The sequence below is a fragment of the Sinohyriopsis cumingii genome, chromosome 12 (assembly GCF_028554795.1).
Source record: "Sinohyriopsis cumingii isolate HCF-2022 chromosome 12, ASM2855479v2, whole genome shotgun sequence".
NCBI classification, from domain to species: Eukaryota; Metazoa; Mollusca; class Bivalvia; order Unionida; family Unionidae; genus Sinohyriopsis; species Sinohyriopsis cumingii.
The window spans coordinates 21628094-21647623 of NC_142972.1; the positions used below are offsets into that span (position 1 = coordinate 21628094).

The 19530-nt window shown below is 32.7% G+C and overlaps 1 protein-coding gene across 1 annotated transcript in view; it reads right to left on the reverse strand.

Annotated features, from left to right (window-relative positions):
- Positions 1 to 11481, reverse strand: part of LOC149786082 (beta-1,4-N-acetylgalactosaminyltransferase bre-4-like) — a 100192-nt gene extending 88711 nt beyond the window's left edge. Inside the window, exons 1-3 of the mRNA XM_089978113.1 lie at positions 10932 to 11481; positions 7142 to 7377; positions 3943 to 4130 (exon numbers count right to left, since the gene is read on the reverse strand). Coding sequence (XP_089834239.1) covers positions 3943 to 4130; positions 7142 to 7377; positions 10932 to 11481 — 974 coding nt within the window. The remainder of the gene's footprint in view (positions 1 to 3942; positions 4131 to 7141; positions 7378 to 10931) is intronic.
- Positions 11482 to 19530: the final 8049 nt, after the last annotated feature.

Genomic DNA, 19530 nt, shown 5'->3' on the forward strand with positions numbered 1-19530 from the left:
TATCAAATAATGTGGCATAATTTTCGCAATACGATGTATATTGATCAATTCCAGCCAGACTATATGCCCTTTTAGTGTGTAAAAACAAATATATTTAAACCGCAGTAAAAAGGTTTACGATTTTCTCCTGTGGCACAACATTATAAAGTTTCTTAATTGAGCCCACATAAAAGTCTGTCTCACAGAGTACAAGTTGATTCAGGGTCTGTATTCTGGTCGAGGTTCACCATTCCGAAGCTACTCATTAGTCAGGTAAGAAACAATGCGCGATCATTTATTTTTGATCGGTATATTTGTCACTTTTTACCAGTCTCTTATGAAATTTGTGTACATTTACATAACAATGACCGAATGCCTTCCGAAATTAATATATTCCATGTCTTGACGTGGAGCAAACATTTTTATTTTCGCTTGTTAATATTGAATTTATTTCGCTTCCGGTAAAAGAGGAAGATAATGATGAATCAGTTGTTGAAATTGCTTTTTCTGAATGGAAATCTTCGTCTATTGATGGGTATTCAAGAGCTCAACTGATGTAATAAGGCATTAAACGTGAATAAAATTCAGATACCTCTATAATGCCGAGTGTACTCGAAACGTTGTACATAGTTTCCGACATTATGCTTTATTTCATACATTGACACACTTTGTTAGCATTAATTCCAGTTTGGCATGATTTATTTAGGGTGGGTGCAGAATTGTATTATATGTGAAAAAAAATGAAGCATCCCATCTAGACACAACCTTGTGAACCATCATACAATCTCAATACTGTATACGTTAAAGTTAGTTTGGACTTAGCATATCAATATGAAGATAATTAGTGTTGGCAAATACCAGCATATCACTATCAAGGATAATTAGTGTTGACAAATATCAGTATATCACTATAAAATTAATTAGTGTTGGCAAATACCAGCACATCATTACAAAGGATAATTACTGGTGAAAAATATCAGCATATCATTTCAAATTATAATTACTGGTGAAAAATACCAGCATATCACTATAAAAGATAATTACTGGTGGCAAATACCAGCATATCACTATAAAGAATCAGTAATGTTGGCAAATACCAGCATATCACTATAAAAGATAACTACTGGTGGCAAATACCAGCATATCACTATTAAAGATAATTACTGGTGGTAAATACCAGCATATCACTATAAACGATAAATAGTGTTGACAAATATTTAGAAATAGGTTGCTTACTTTTTGAATCATAACCTTATACGAATAATTACTTTTATTTATGCTTTGTTTCTCCATTTGTCCTTACAACAAAAAATTATATTTCACTCAGTCTTGAAAATATCTACACGTACTGGCTAATTGTATGTGTTGCATCAAGGGACTGAATCAACAACCAATAACTGTTGTTATATGATGATAAATATCAGCAAATTTGAAATATGTCGACATTCTCTTATCAAAAACGAATTTATCAGCAGTGTCGGTCATATTTGCATGTTTAGAAAAGAATCATGTGTATGAAGGAAAGCTAGATGTGTTATCTCATTGGAAAAATAAAATTATTGAAAAATGCTGATAATAATGTCGTTGAATAGTTTTTCATTTGTTGCAGTACAATTGGACTTTTTGAAGCATTGTACACTCCAAACTTTATTTCCATGAGTAAAGAAGCCTAGACAGAAACCTGAAGAAATGCAAACATTTTTGTGATAAATTTGGATCAAATTCAGATCAATCTATTCAGGATCATTAATTTATTGATCCGAATGCACTGTATTCAAGCCGCAAATTGTTGTATTAAGTAATAACATGAGAAGGTAATCGAATTGTGTCTAGACTAGAATGTTGTAAATATTAGGAAAAGTGTGTCTAATCACCGCAATATTACCTGAATGAAGGCTTCTATCTTGTTTTATATATTTAGATACTGCGTCCAAAATTTAGACATGTAGGCAATTCTCCTATAGCTATTTCTCCTTCTTACTTTTCATTTTCTTTATTTTCTTATTCGATTTTCCTTTTTAGTGTTTGCATGTTTATGTATAGCTTTATGCGTTATCTATGCTTTTAAATTCAGCATGGATGAAGAATAAAATTGTTCAAGTCTTGCTGATACATTATTTTACAATTTTTATTTCAAATGCAGGTTCGAATGATTTTCTTTGCCTATGATGACATATTTCTCTATGTGGTTACGTATATGCAAGAAAGGAACATATCAGAAAGCTTCCGAATCTAGTTTACTTTTTAGAACAGAACGGAACGGAATGTCATTTTAAATGTAGCCCCCCTCCCCCAGCTTCTATTTTATGTAAAAAAAGACTGCAATCAGGATTCACATTCTATTCCGATGTTTGAGTACAAATTACGTCAACCTGATACCCATATAACATTGTAAATAGAAACACTACCTATAGAGAATGTTTGATCCTGTTGCAACCCTTGTTTGGGGCACAGTGATTGTAACTCTTGCTGTTGTAAAGGGGGCTTTATGTGTTTTACGAACTGACACGTGAGACGTAAGGAAAGTTCCAAATACGGTTTTCCGTACCCTATCGTGTTCAAGCATCCCGAGGAGTATACTTTCGATGGAAGTTTCAGATATTTCTCTATTAGAATAATGCCCACAGAGCTCAATTCATGCGTATTTGTGGCGACATACAATAACGTAACTGATACTCTTCATAGTTAATATTCTCAGATTATATCGCTGCCACTAGGCTGTTTTGATCTCTGGTAATCTAACCATTAGTCCATCGTCCCGGTGCTTTCGTACAAAATCACATGGACTGGATTCATCTTTCCTTCTTTATTTTTGGACTGAAATCCAATAACAAAAATAGCGTTTAGAACAAGACAATTCAGATACCCGTCATTGTGACATTATCGGTAGGCTGTGACGTTTGACGCATACTACTTTATGAATCATCAACCCTATGCCCAACCTTTTTAAGAGAAGAATTTACGACTTAGCCATTTTGGAGAAACAAAATCGTAGAAAATGCAATAATAATTCACTGTAATGTAGTATCCGAGCTTTCTCCGGGTGGCATTTTACCACCCAGAGGCGCCAGCAGAATTATTTTCTGAGGTCGGGGGGTGGGGGTGGGGTGGCGGGAGTCGCGGGCAAATATGTAGTACTCAGCTATTAAGTTTTACAGATGTAGACTAAAATATGTTTAGAGGTGAATGCTCTCCCCTTTGCCCCTATGTGCGAGAGCCCATTTTACCACCAAAATGTATTTACAGCGTGGTGGTAGTGGCAGTATCCTTCCATGGGGAGGTAACCCGCTGTGAAGATTGAACATAGGTTTCAATAAGCCTGCACATAAGTCCCATAGCTAGTTGTATTGGATTGGCTATAGGGCCAGCATTCATTTTCCATAGTATCTATTAAAAATTCGCTGAGGATAAGTCATACAGCCCCATTCCATCAATACCACACCTCCAATACAAATCCCTAACGTTGGAGCCCAATTTTCTGTCGTGTTGAGTCAATATTTAATCCATTTGTTCGTTAAATTGTGACAAAAATACTTGCTGGCTTAAGCCATAAAATATATATATATATTTTCCGTTAAATTTTTCAATTTCCTTCAAAACTAAGGGAAAGACAGGAGCGGGTGTTTTTATTTGAAAATTGCAGAAATCAGCTTGTGGCAGCAATCACAATTTGAGAAAAGCTAAAGCGCTAGCTGTGGAGCGTTTGACATTACATTACAAAATCACAAGTGTCAAACCAGTTTGCTCGTATAAAAATCATTGTTATCACTTGATTGATAATATGGTTTGGATAAAGTTTTTTATTACAAAAAGTTCAACTGCAGCATATACTTTGCTACTCTATCCGTTGTAAACTATAATTAGCTCACTGACTCGGAACTGCCAAGCGTATGTAATATTGTACCAAAATGTTAATCTTTTATTTAATATTGAAAGAGAAGAAAGATAGAAGCAACGTCTTACTTGTAACTCATTTCATTAATGGCAACTGACATATGTCTAGGGTAGACTGGGCAGGAATACATATTTCTATCATCCTCCGGTATGAGATCGACATCATGAAAGACAAAACACTGGAAATCTTCAAGTTTCCATGCTTCCTTGAATCCGGCATTCATCACACGACCCTTGTTAAATGTGTCATTTCCATACTGTAAATAGTATAGATGGACAATTTTATTGTGTGCTTGTGGTGTGCTTACAATCACGCTCGGGTAATATTGACTCATAATAGATGATTCATTGAGTAGCATTTGGCAAGGTGTAATGAAATCGATGAGACAAGGACAGATTCAAGACTCACCTAATTCTGACCTCAGTTTTAAAGTTGATGGTCAATCCACAAAATCGGATGAGGTAAGAAAATCACAACCATTACACCAGCTAGAAATATATTCATGCATTAAACAACAATAAAATAATTACTTTTATTTTGTAATTTAGTCTTGACAATACAGTTAGTAGACTACATTAATATGGTGAAGAATCTTTATCATGAGGATGGATTTTGTTTTTCTTTCTGTTGGTTCAAACGGCAATTTTAAAACATTATTGGCCGTATCATACTTAGGTTATATAATAATATTAATAATAATAATAATAATGAGGACTTTGAAAAGCGCCTAACCTTTAGAAGCTCTAAGCGCTTTACAACATTAGACAACACCTATAAGATAAAAAAACATATAATGATATGATTACAAAAACAAACACCATGAAATAAATTAGAAAACATTAAAAAAAACATAATGAGAATATTTAAGGTAGGAAACATTATTAGGCCTTTACGTTTGTTCTTGCAGTCGAAATAAGTGAGTTTTGACAGCCCTCTTGAATGTGATCACTGTGCCTTTGTGTCTAAGTTCAGTGGGCAATTCATTCCACGTTGCTGGGCCCTGGTATACAAAAGAACGCTGTCCATATGACTTTGTTTTCATACTTGGAATAATGAGTATTTGATTGTCAGAAGAGGAGCGTAAGTATCTTGCTGGTGTGAACACATGGGTGAGGTCGGATGGGTATGTTGGACTAGAGTCCGACAGTGAAACGTAGCATAGAGAACAAATTCTTTGTTTGATTCTGGATCGAATGGATAGCCAGTGTAAGGTACAGAGCAGCAGGGAGGTGTGCTCTGATCGTGGTACTCTAAGTATGATCCGAGCAGCTGTGTTTTGAACTTTTTGAAGTTTCTGGAGCAGATATTGAGATGAACCTGACAGAATTGAGTTATAATAGTCCAGTCTTGAGGAAAGTGCCTTTCTCAAGGACACACAGAGGCAGCTGACACAGGCTGGCTTGTGAGTCATGAAATTATATACTCTTTATCTTCAAATGTTGCCAAATATTTCTGATAGATTTAGATCAAAGTGTAAAACGTAACGACTATAATTATTTTCTCTATAAAACTACCGGCTCAGTTGTGAATATTTAGGACAAATAATATCTTCGTCATAACGATATTTCCCACCAAATGTACCTTTCTTAAATTGTAATTCTATATGTCAGTCAACCTTATGAAATTACCGTGTTATGAAGTTTAGAAACTCATTATATATATATATATATATATATATATATATATATATATATATATATATATATATATATATATATATATATATATATATATATATATATATTCTGAGCATTAACATTATCGATTTTATTTGGTCCAAATGTGAAATCTGTAGTTATTAAACAAGTTTCGCTCAATTGGGATAGGTTTCCCTATGTAAGCAAGGGTGGGTAAGAAATGGAACTGTGAATTTTAAGTATATTCGCAAAGGTAAATAATAATAATAATAATAATAATAATAATGAGGACTTTGTATAGTGCCTAATCTTTAGAAGCTCTAAGCGCTTTACAACATTAAACAACACCTATAAGATAAAAAACACATATAATGATATGATTACAAAAACAAACACCATGAAATTAGAAAACATAAAAAACATGCTGAGAATATTTAAGGTAGGAAACATTATTAGGTCTTTAAGTTTGTTCTTGCAGTCGAAATAAGTGAGTTTTGAGAGCACTCTTGAATGGGATCACTGTGTCTTTGTGTCTAAGTTCAGTGGGCAAACTAAACAAGGTTAAATGAGACAGGTATTCATCCAGGAGAGAGGTATAGGCGAAGACGACACGCATCTTCCTCACCCTCCTCTCCGAAGAAAAAACGAAAAGGAATAAGAAACAATCGGAAAATTCTCTGGAATACGTTATCTTTACAGTTACATAGTTTCAGTTATGCCCTAGAAACGCTTGCAATGCAGGAGCTTCCAGACGGGGGTGGGCGCGTCGCCTCCTGGACATCCATGGGGTAGTTCCGTTTCACAGATCCTTGCCTGTTTATTTACGTTCCATTACTCCACCAATATTTCTGTAACCGCCCCTGCCATGCTTAATATCCACGTACAGCAACAGATTTTCAGGTGCTTTTGGGTCATCATTTTCGCATACATCAATCGATATAGTTTTGTTAAATATCCTTAATAATTTCTTTGCCTTCCACTTGAGAACCTTCCAAGAATATTAAACCCATATTCATTAGGTTTTTGCTTCACGCAATGCGACAACGGGTTTATAGTAACAAAGAAATGACAAATCATGTTCTTAAATTTCAACACAAAGCTGAATGTTTTCTCAGTGAAATAAAGCAAATGAATGGAAAAAGATATTAAATATGTGACATAACTGAAGAGGGAAACAAAATGTTTCCGCCAAATGAATGTAAACTGTAGTGTGTATTTTAAAGGAATCACACAAGTTTTTGACCAATCGATATCCCTTCATGCTGTTACTGGAACTAAACTATCTCATTATAGAAGAACCTAAAGATAGGCAAACTACCTGTGAAAAAGTGTCTTTGTAGCGTAAAGGTCTACGCCCTTAAGGATTAAATCATGTGACAGAAATCTATACACTACCACGAAGTGTAGCTCCATGTGCCAGACATTGTGAAATTGTGAAAGATGACATTGAAATTGATCATCACTGATGAAGTTACTAATAAAACAAAATTTCATATATATATATATATATATATATATATATATATATATATATATATATATATATATATATATATATATATATATATATATATATATATAAGTTTGGTTTGTAGGAGATACGGATTGCTGATGAGAAAACTATATTTACCTGTTCGACAACAAATATTCTAAAGTCCAATTGCTGGCGCTTTAAAACTGGCAACACAATCTTTAAAAGTATCACAAGGTGTTGGTATCGGTTTCGGAACGGAATAATAACAGCAACTCTGTGTCTTGCAATACAGTCATTTGGTCGATATTTCCCACCTGGCAGTATATCTTTGTTTTCGAAAAGTACGTCCTGAACGCTTATGATTTGTTTTGAAGCAAAGGAAAGCTTGCCCACTGCAAAATTAAAATATAACGTTCCATCGTAAAGATGAATGTCTTTCTTTAAAAGAGTTTTTAACATTTGTGTCTTGTTAACTAGTGATTTTCATTAGTACACATATTTTAAGTGTATTAATAATTATTCGGTGAGTAAAACTGATGTAGTCACTACACTACAGTTAAATTACTATACGTGTATATTTAATTTGCATTGTTTGTTATTTTTATTTATTTATTTATTTATTCATTCATTTATTTATGTCATTAATTTCTTTTTATTATGTGAGCAAATAATATACAGTTTATATTTCACTGTGAATGTAGGTTAGGTGTTAGGATCATTATCTTGGACTGAGTCAGGGACATTATGTTTGCCAAGTTCTTTATAATTTTAGTAACGAATCTTCTAGAATGGAATTTTCCATTGAGTAATTGTTTTATTTAGAAAATGCTAACTGGGACCTACGCAAAGTAGATGGCTTTATAATCTTGCTTACTGGCAAAATTATTTATTCCTGTGATAACATCCGGGCAGAAATCATTTATATTGCTGTATTCAGATTTTCATTTGAGTAAAATTATATATTATTCTCTGGAAATACAAAGTGCTCTATGATATTCTTGAAAAAGACATTAACTTGGAATTATAGTGAATTCAAGCAAGGACTTCTTTGAATGTATTACAGTGATTCATTGAAAGACTGCTGGCACATCATTACAATTCAGGTCATTGGTACATTAGTACATTAGCGACTATCGGCCACTACAGGCACATCAACACTATCAGCGTTGGAAATTATTTGGAATACCATTAAAATCTATTCATAACTTTATTCATTATGACTTGTATTAGTCAAACTTGGATTATTTGGGATTTAATTCGCAATACTACATTTTACAATTTTATATTGTATTATAGGAAAAAAGTTATTTGTTGCATTTTACAAAACTGATTGCTTCTCACTATTTTCTAGTACTTATTTTAAGACCATGGATTAGTAATACGCGTCACTTATATTCTTGGATCGTCCCCAACAGTCATTTAGTATTGAATGACGCTTTATTTAACTTGTTGCTATGCGACAATGTCACGTTGGATATTAGTTGTACTAATTCTTGAACATCATTGAAATATGATGGAGAGAATACAGGCTGAAAAGCTCTTCATGAATAAGAAAGCAAATTAATTAAAACAGACTTAGTATACATACGATTTGCCCAAGTAAATGAATATGTAAATTCATTTTAAGATTCATTTCTGTTAGGTCCAAAGATGCAGATAGCAGCACAATCAATCAATAATGTATCTTTATTTAAATCGAAAGTATAAAGATGATTTTGCTGATGTTCTCACGGGTTTATATGCCTTCAAGAAACCAGAAAAATTCCTTCAGCATGGAGCATAGAAAACAATACATCTTTCAACATGTTAACTTCATCATGATAACCCATTACTTTTAAAAGTAAAAGTCTGAAGGTCGAAAATCACATTAAAGTATGCGCATATGTATGAATGATCTCAATATTTTGTGTAACTTCGCTTAATTTTCTTAATGCAACATTCTTTGTGACCTAAATTTTCGCCCTTCATATGAATGTCATCAAAGTCATCCACTGTAGTTGTCAAAGTTACAATGCAGTTACTTCAGTATATCTGGGTAATCTAATTTATTATTGGAAAAGCAGTGTCAAGAATGGTCAAAGAAAAAATGGAAATTTCGCTTTTTTTTACATAGTGCAGGATATGATTGAAAAATAGCGTTCTGAATGGATTACTTAATATTTTTGACGGCAAAAACCGTCGATTTTATGGATTTTTCTCTATTTGTATACCAATGCGGTTAACGGCTGCTTTACTACAGCGAAGAAAAGAAAACTTTTACAATAATGTTAAGACAGCAAAATTTTACAGATTTAGCTTACACAGATAATGCTTCGTATTTTGTACTTTTCAAATAAATTAGCTTTTTTATATGAAGATTAGGAGATTTTTATGTTCAATATATTATACAATTTGTGTTTTATTTCCGTAATATAGTTTCCCATACGCTTAATATAGTATTTGAGACAATTGATATGCACAGATTCTTTACGCTGTCAGGTATTCTTTGGAATCTTTACTGCATTTTATGTGGACTATTGCGATTCCTGCATCGATTCAATTTGTTTTTATCTCTCGCATTACACTATTGAAGTAAGTCTGTTTAGACTGCAAATGAACTCATAACAATTCGTGGCATGTTTCGTGACAATCACTTTTCGTATCAATACCTCATATAACCGAGACTTAGGGCTAATGAAATATCTTAGTCTAGTCTCTGGAGAAAGAGGCAGATGTAAATGGCATTTCTTCATTGAATTAGTCTAGTTGGAAAAAAGCGATATTTTTCCTTATAGCTTTTAAAATCTTAGATGCTTTTTTTCTTTTGTTTGGCTTACGTATGAAGAGAAATTTGACTTGAATGGTTTTACGCGTAGATTAAATTTAGTTAAAAAATAAAATTAATCATAGAGCAAACGCATCTATTGCAATGAACAATTACGAAAATTCAAACAAAGCATGCATCAATTTAAAAAAAACACCATGAAAATGGTAGTAAAGCTTTTTATATCCGTCTTTATATGTTTGTTTCGAATTAAAACGCATATAAACACATAATAGAAAGAACTCGAGAGCGCAAAGTAACACTCATAAATGCAAAAGTGATGAAAATTCCCATCATTTAGCTATCATATTAAGCGAGTCCTTTTGGGACATGTTCTTGTATTTTGTCGATCATTTCATAAACTATTTTCACACAATAAATTTAACTTTGGTAAATACGCATATAAACATGGTTTTAGATGATAATATTGTCACGATTGGATCATATTTATTGTTACATTAGAGGGGAGTAAATCTATTGGTGAATGTATACTTTACAATTAAGTTTATGACCACAGATGATAACATTTCCTGCAAATGATCTCATTTTACCGATATTGTCTGTTGAATAGAAGTACAAAAAATATCGTGTGATGAGTAAAGAAAAGGTATTACATTTTTAGCAGTTTTCATTTTTTTTATATTGTCACAACTAATTCGCTGCCAGACCAGATATACGACAAAGTGATTAATGATCACAAAACGTCAAAGGAAAGAAAAAGCCTGGATAAATCATGAAGTATTAATATTGATAAAATGACAATGTTTTTACCAAAGCAAGCACTGAAATCGAGAAACGGGCATACAAGTTAGAACAGTTTGAAGTAACACACTACTGTCGATGTTACTGATGCTACAATGTGGCTGACAGATAGGGCCAAGTTTATATGATGGCTGTATTATTACAACAAAAGCCAGACCAAAACTTGAAGACAGCTCTGAGAATGCATAGGTAATAGTTGTGAAACCAAATATGCACTAAGCTATGTCCGTACAAAAACAAGAAGTAAACATCTGTGGGGATTTAAATACATATAAAACCTACATAGACTGTGAAAGACAGAATTAAAATTCATTTAGGAGCTACTAGGTTCCAAAAAATAAAGCTTGTATCAGGTAATGTGCATAACGTTTAAACACTTACCCAGCTTCGGAGTCTCTGGACATAATTGCAAAGATGAATAAGTCGACAGGTCTTTTGGGCTACTGAGTCTAGAATTTTCACAATCAACACTCTTCGTTGCATATTGAGATATATCCAGTGATCCCAAACATAAGGCGCTTTTTCTCTGAATATTAGTTTTGAAATTTGATAAATATTGTAAACTTCTAGACTTTCTGTCATCCATGTCTGTGTAGATTACATGCTTTGACTGATTCTCACTCACAGTTGTTTGTTTATGCTCTGGACCTGAATTTATTGACTCCACTATGATCTCTTCAATTCGACTGGCATATATTGATCCTTTTAGAATATCCTGATATTGTTCTGGAGGAACAACGTTAGTTTCCAACATCATTTCGATTGTCTTTTCAATCTCGTGTAGCTCCTTTTGTAGTTTCGACAAGTCTGGTGATTTGTTGTTCCTAGTGGATTTGTGATGAACAACAAGAATCTGAGAAAGGGTTACAATAATTATGAAGATTAATAACACCAGAGTCAACAAGGGAACGACATCTTTTTTCTTGAACATACTCTTTGCAATTACCCAAATATCCTTCGCGAGATATGGAGAGATACTTGCTTAAAATAGTGTCTTGCAAAAAATAGCATGAGTAAAACTTCAATTTCGATTTGATGTTCAGTATTTCATTTAAAAACAAGTTCCCACACTGATACATTTTCTCCGTTTGGTATTATAACTGTATGCAGTACATTACTTTTGTTAAGACAATATAATTTTCGCTCACTTTGAATAGAGTTCATACAAGGTGTCGTCTTTCATTTTGGGTTGATATGTTAAAGACTCTAAGTGTTTCTTTCCTGCACAAAACAATAGCTCTATGGTTTCTACAACCATCACATTCCATCTTCATCTATTATCCTTAAGGATTTCGGATGGATTGACATCTACATAAACTGCTTTAGATATATGTATCCATCATTGTCCCTGACGTATTGGCCAGATGATCAATCACTTACAAATAGTGACCTTAAATCACCGCACTGAATAATCAAAATAAGATGAGACTGTACTGGCTTCTACTTCTACCAATCCGTGTTCAATCATTTCTGGCTCATTAATCAACGTTGGCAAGGTCTTCCGTGCGGATTCTACATATTAGATGAAATGTGGCTTTACATATTGTAAGGATTCTATATATTAGCTGAAAGATCATTATAATTTACATTCTCCGGCTAGAAAAAGGAACATTTGTGGCATCATTTACTGCAACAACATAATGGCATCCGTTCTTTTCACAGTATCCGGTGAGTGCTGTTCTGTTGTTTCATCCCAAACTTCAAGACAATCTGGAGAAAATGGTTATATTTTGTTCATTTTTATTTTTTGCACAAATGAAAAACTATACTCAGAAATAAAGAGTCACCTACAAACTCAAGATAACTTAAAAATATTTTCGGTTTATTTATGAAGAGAAACAACTCTTACATTTAGACAATTAATTTGATTCTGAACACTCATGTTATATTATGCACCAAAGTTATCCAATAGAGCTAAGATATAGTTTTTTAAGTCGATATTTATTTGGCTAAACGAATTATTTAACTTAATATTTTACATCCATTCCTATTATTTGCTTCTTATTTGTCTAAATAAATGATTGAGCGCAAAACGTATCAGCACTGTAGCTACATCCTAATAAAAGAAACATGTTGTTGCTCTCTCTCTCTCTCTCTCTCGATATATATATATATATATATATATATATATATATATATATATATATATATATATATATATATATATATATATATCGAAAGAAAATTTCATTCAAACATTAACTGCTTATATGGTTATAAGTTCATACTTTATTCGTTTTAACGCATTTACGTTATAATCATGGTTAGTCTTGTTATGTTTGTAGAAAAAAGACTATATTTGTCTTTTGGGATCATTGTATTTACGGAAGGATTCGATAACTCTTCTGATGGCGTGAATCAGTTTTGTTCAGACATTTAATCTACACCAGATGCTGCGGATAGAAGGTCCATTTTTAGACAGAAAAAAAGAGAAAAATAATTAAAATGAAATTTAAATCCTAAGCCCTCCAGCTTTTCTTCAAATTTCGTCTAGTGGATGATAAATTAAGGTACTTAAATCTCCACACGAGTGTGAGCGTATAAAATTCATTTGTTTGCAAACGGAGAGGGCAAACATGCCAAATATTTCGGGAGCACCTATATAATATTTGCAAGCAGGATTTAATAAGGGATGCAAAATAAGTATCATTTAAACATACGATAAGATCACCAGCTGTTATAATCGAGAAATTGATTTTAGATTGTATAAAAGGAAAAAGTTGGACCGTTTTTAATCCAAAGACTGAGTCACAGGAAGGCGATATATGTGGACAGATATGTCAGAAAGTGAAAGTTTGTAAAAACTGTGAAATGTAAAGACAATTATTTACACAATCTTGACGTCTTTGCTATAATAGGGATGATTGTATTCATCTATTTAGTATTTCATGATGAGAAATGCATGTGTAATTAGCCATTCTTACTTGTGTGCATCGATACATTTGCAATAAATACAATAGTCATAAAACTTCTTATAAATAAATCCTATAGATAAATCTTTAAAAAAGAAACGAATAATCATCTAAACGCTGAATTTCATACAATGATACATTCATAATATTCTACACGTGGAATATAAACACACCAAAAAAAACTCACTGAGACACTGCAGAATTTAGTTATATTAAATTACGTTTATCTAACACCCTTATATGCTATCCAAAATAATAAAAGCCACTAATAACGAATAAAATTTTAAAAATGGGATAGCAAATCAGTCAAAACCAATCACTTTAAATGGTTATCAAATTGACTGCATCAAAGAAATCCACTTAACATTGTTACTTTATAGATGAAGAATGTGGTCCGTGAAAAACATATTTAAAATGGTAATTTATGTTTTAAATCATAACATTAATATTGTACTTGTTCAACGTGTTTCATGGTTATGTCATTCTTGCAAATGTGCTTTTCTGTAGAGATATCTCATATGGCTGTAAGCAAGTTGTTAATATCTCGCTCAAGCAGCGATGACCACGTTAGATAACAAACGTGAAACTGTTTTATTCTGTTTTGTTAGAAGCATATTTTCAAAGTATGACATATCTATCCGAGGAGCGTCCATAAGGCTAACGGGAAACAGGTACAAGGAATAAAGTATGGACATATTAAAGACATCCTTTTTGATGAATCCACAATAATCATGATAAAATTTCATGAACGTTCTAAATGAATGAAAACTTCTGGATAAATTTCAAAACTGGAATAGTACTGGTCCAACAAAAATTGTGATGATGTCAAGATGGCGTCATCCAGAATTTCTTCGAAATAATTCACAACAGTTCCAGAAAAATAGTATAGGCTCAATAATGAGCACTTTCTATTTCCATTGAATAGTCCAAACAAATGTGTTTTCTCTCGAATAATATCTAAGTACAACATAAAACACGTCTGCAGACTTACAACAGAAATACAAGGAAGGAGAATGGCTCGAAAATCACAATATACCCCACCTTTACAGATCACACTACTCACTTTACGTCAAACTTGCATATTCGTGTGGCCTAGCCTGACCAATGGGAAGTCACTGAATTTTTCTAGAAACACAGAAACCCCATCAGCGAATTAGAAATTAATCTAAATGCGCCATTAAACTTAATATTAACTATTATCAACACATAAGTAAGCATCTATCTATACATCCTATAAAATATTATACTCTTAACAAACTCAGATCACGTAGGCAAAGTTTAACAATTCTGCACAATTTGCAGACATGGATACAAATGATAAAAATTAGATAAAATCATGTACCATGAGTAAAGTAAGAACACAGATAAACTTAACTATATATCACTATACTTTTTCACTGTGCCGGTACTGTTACTTCGATAATTTCTGTCAGTAAGGAATGTGAGGACATCCCTGAGCAATAGTGTTATAAATTTAATTTCATTTTTAATATAACAAATATATTTATATTTATGATCCTTTAATTACATGCTTTTGACATGTGTTCTAGATACAGATATAGATATAGTCGTGTCTAATCGGGATGTTTTAAAAGATGTTCAGGCCAAACCCACCTTTGGAAAATTTCAAACATATGTTAATGTGTTAAGAATATGTATTCATTTATTATATGTTTGAATTTCATGTAATTTATCGGCTCACTAAATATTTTCTCCTTTGTTGAGTTAGTAGTTATTTTATGCAGCCGGCTCAAATTGTCCCTCCTTATTGCAGGAATAATTTAATTAGTACATTGTAGGCTTCAGGGTCAACACTTCCTATTTTTATCAATAAGCTCCCTAATGTCATCAGAATTTCGCAGGGTGTCAGCTAAATTGTAAACTTTAACCATTCCACTTTGGTTACAGTTTGTTGATTAGATTACAACTTATACAACAATTAACATAGATATAGAAAATTCATCTACTGTGACGTACTGACCGTTTGATTTTCAGGGTTGGTATGAGATTTTCTTTCGAGATGAGAACGTTTATTTTATTTCATATAAGGATAATTTGTTTCTTCAAATGATATAATAGATAATATAGGTTGGATCTCAAATGGGTAATGATTCAGTGGTGAATTTACGAAGCGAGTAGAATAATTTTCAGCTTTTGCTAGCCTTGGCTCGCAAATGCTGGACTTTATTAACGAGTTTCATAAATTTACAGGATTACTGCCCACCCCTCACCTCATGAACGCTATCAATTACCCTTAATTTTATTTGTTGTTGTTGTTGTTTGGGGATTAACGCTTTTTTTCTCAGCGCATCATACTACGTGGAATAACGAGCCCCAGTGGGATAAATTCCCCATATTCAGAAAGTCGTGACATTTGTTTTCTCAAATCTCTTTGGTCTGTTGATTTGAATAATGGCCGCCAAAATATTCATAGTATTAGTAACAAGAAAAAGTTCCATAACGCGTGGTACAGGAAATTTTCCCACGATCGTATTCAATCACTAAAGAGAATACTGTGCAAGAATTTCATGGGCTTTTTTAACCAATCAGAAGCACATAAAGTGATATGTTAACGTATTGTAATATAAACAATATTAAACTGCACACGCTATACGTAAAGTATACAGACTATATGATAAATGGTGTTATGTTACATTAAAGCTGAGAAAGATCTTTCTCCCAGCTATCGAAAGCTAAAGAAATGTATTGTTTTTTTTTTAAAGTAGTCCTAGTATAATATAGATCCTAATATTACTGCGATATGTCACGGTAGTTATAGCGTATGAAACTTGCCACTATTTTAATAACTTCCAAAACTGAAATGCTATGTATATGTCAAAATTGCCGTGTTCTGTATGAAAAAATTATTATATTTAATCATGTGAATAGTTTCTAATATGCAATGTGAAACTAATAACAATCGATTGCATTTCCCAGAGTGTTTGACTTCATATTACCATAATGTTTCTACAACGTTCGAAGTATTTTTGTTGACTAATACCTGTTCCTTAAAATGTATATTTAACATTGATATAATATTTTTAAAAGTCTTTACAAGAAAGCTTGGCTTCAGGAAGATTTTCTCTAAGTTTTCACTATCGTTTAAATATTTCAATTTTAAATCTTCTTTAAAATGTATATTTTTTTAAACACAAAAAAATTGGTAATTCAATTTCTTGCGATGCGTTTGCAAGAAAAAAGTTGTATCTAGTAATATTAGATGAAAACTTTGATTAGAAAAAATCATAACCTCGAACTGAGAATATGGTTTCCTATATCTTACGTCAGGTTTTATTTGAAGCAGTTGATTTCTCTATTTTACGTTCAGTCAGACAACTAAAGACAAGTATTCACTATGGCCATCATAATGCAATTTCCGGGGTATAAAAATATATTAATCTTTTATGTAATCCAATTTGTTATGATTTACCTGTTAATATTCCTTTTTGTACACAAATCCTTTCCATGCAATTTTTTTTTTCTTATTGTGAAATTTATATTTAGCCGTTTGCTGCGTTTAACTAACCAGAACCATTGAAAATTGCTAGGAACGTTTTACGGTATGAAACTTAGTTTTACATGTACATATAAAGATTTTGTAACTTGTTAATGCAAAGATCATTTCATACAAGTTCAGCTGGTTTTGACTTCGTAGCAGAGATCATGCATGCTTTCACCAATCCACCACAATCAAAAGTTAAACAGTATTTAACGCAAGTATTCATCTGAAATTAAATTTATGAAATGAGTTGAATAATAGTATATTAAACGAACTCCATGGAACAAGTACCATACTGTATTACTGAGAGAGTTTCAGAACAAAAGGTCACGTCAGATCAGCACGAGTTTGTTATTATATTTATGAAATAACGTTGAGAAGTTGCGCAGTTTCTCTGTGATGTTGCTTAGTATTATTTCATAGTATGGCTGACTGCTTTTATGGCGTGACGATATAATGCTAATGACGATAGACGCTATGTAACAATCAAAATACTTACTGATTCAGTTCGAAATCATGGCTTCACTCTTCATTAACTTGAAACTGTTCTTTTGGGACATAATGTTCCAACATAGTAGATTGTTTGTTCATTCAACAATATCAAATAAGTTTCCACTAAACAAACTTCATTTAGAAAGATATTTTACATACAATCCTTTCTTCGCTATAGAGATGAATGCATGCACTACCCACAACAACCTTTTTCGGGCAAAATTAATAGGTACGTCAAACAAGATTTGAAAAGAAAGCGAAGAAACTGCAGAGAGTTCATGAATATAGCATCAAATCCTGATATTCTACATATCAGTAAGATAATGAACAAGCTTATCCAGACTGAATCAACATGTGTTGCCTTAAGCCAAACAGCAAAGTAAAAGGCTTTTTTGGGTTCGGCTTTTATATTTGTAGCGTGCTAAATACAGCGAGAGTTAAGAACAGCATCTATTGATCATATTTCAGACGGTTACTTGCCTCTAAGCCATTAGCATCACCGTATTTTCTTTTATTATGTACGAGAATAAAGGAAAAGTAGAGCAGCTGTGCACAATGAAACCGTATTCCAATGTGGAAAAGTGTGTGCTATTTAGATGAGTATTTACTGGGAATTGTAACCTAGATTGGATTAAACATATGATACAAGGATTGCGTTATGCGCGTAAAAATAATTTCGCTTTTCGCTTAGAAAGACAAATACATTGACATAGTCATGGACCCTCAATGATTTTCAATTGATATTTATGATAATATAATTTTGTTATTAGCATTGACTATCATACAAATGATGTCAAAATAATTTGTCAGAATTAGGGTGTGTCAAACAGTCACGATGTTTCAAGAATAACTTCAATAAAATACGCTTCATATGCGCTTTTCTGTTAAGTTTGTCTATTTGTGATTGGAACACAAATTTCTTCCATAAGTATGGATCATCAGTAACTTTAAATCTTTTACTCAAAACAGTTAACTAATAGATGCTGAAATGCCTCACTGTTTCGTTAACGAAGTTTTGCGTCTGAAATATTTAGTGAAATTGACTCTGATCTATGTAAGCTAATATTCCCATCGGAAGAAAAATCTGATGTGTCCATCAAACGGATAATAAGAAGAAGAAGAAGAAGAAGAAAAATAAGAAAAATAAGAAGAAGAATAAGAAGAAGAAGAAAAGAAAAGAAAAGAAGAAGAAAAAAGAAGAAAAAAGAAGAAAAAGAAGACTAAGAGTACGTGTATTCAGATTTTTAACGTAGCTGCGATGTTTGCAGTTTAGCAGCTTATAGTAATGTCTAGCAAATGGGGCATCATGCCGCAGACATGTAACATGATGTCTCACCTTGTTACATTAACCTGACAACAGGCCGACCAATTTTAACACTAACCAATTAATGCTGAGCGACAAGCTGCCAGTACCATTTTTATAAGTCTTTTGTATATCTCGGCCAGGGTTCTAACCCGCGACCTCCTGCATTCGAGGCGGACGCTCTTCTAACAACTTAGGCGATCGGAGCGGTCAAGAAGAAGAAGCAACAACGGAGATGAGTATGATAAAGAATAGTTAAATCGTTGGAAAAGGACATCTATAAGTTATGTATTCAACAACGTAAGAACTCTTAATTTCGATAGATTCAGTGTCCAGGGGATTGGTTATCAACAAAGAACTGACCTTCAATGAGTATCCTGATGCTTAGGGGAATTTTTGCATCAAATGTCAAATTTAAAGACAACTTATAGGGGCGAGTATATCTTTGAAATGTTTGTGTTTCCGGTCCAGTACCATCTTAAAGTAAGGGCCATACTGACCAGGGAGAGTAGTTAAGATGGTTTTCGAGTGATGAATATTACATGATACACAATTTGTGAGTCTAATCACAGCTGGACTTACTAAGAATCCATATATAAAAGTCTTCAGTGAGAAAAAATGTTTTTCTGTATGTGATAAAAATACAAGAGAAATATGACTACGTTAGATTGTTGCATTTTTCAAGTCCATAAACTACATTCGAACTTATTCAAATGCATCGTCTGTCGTTTTGATATAGAGACTTTCATATTAACATAACAACCAATAAGCAAA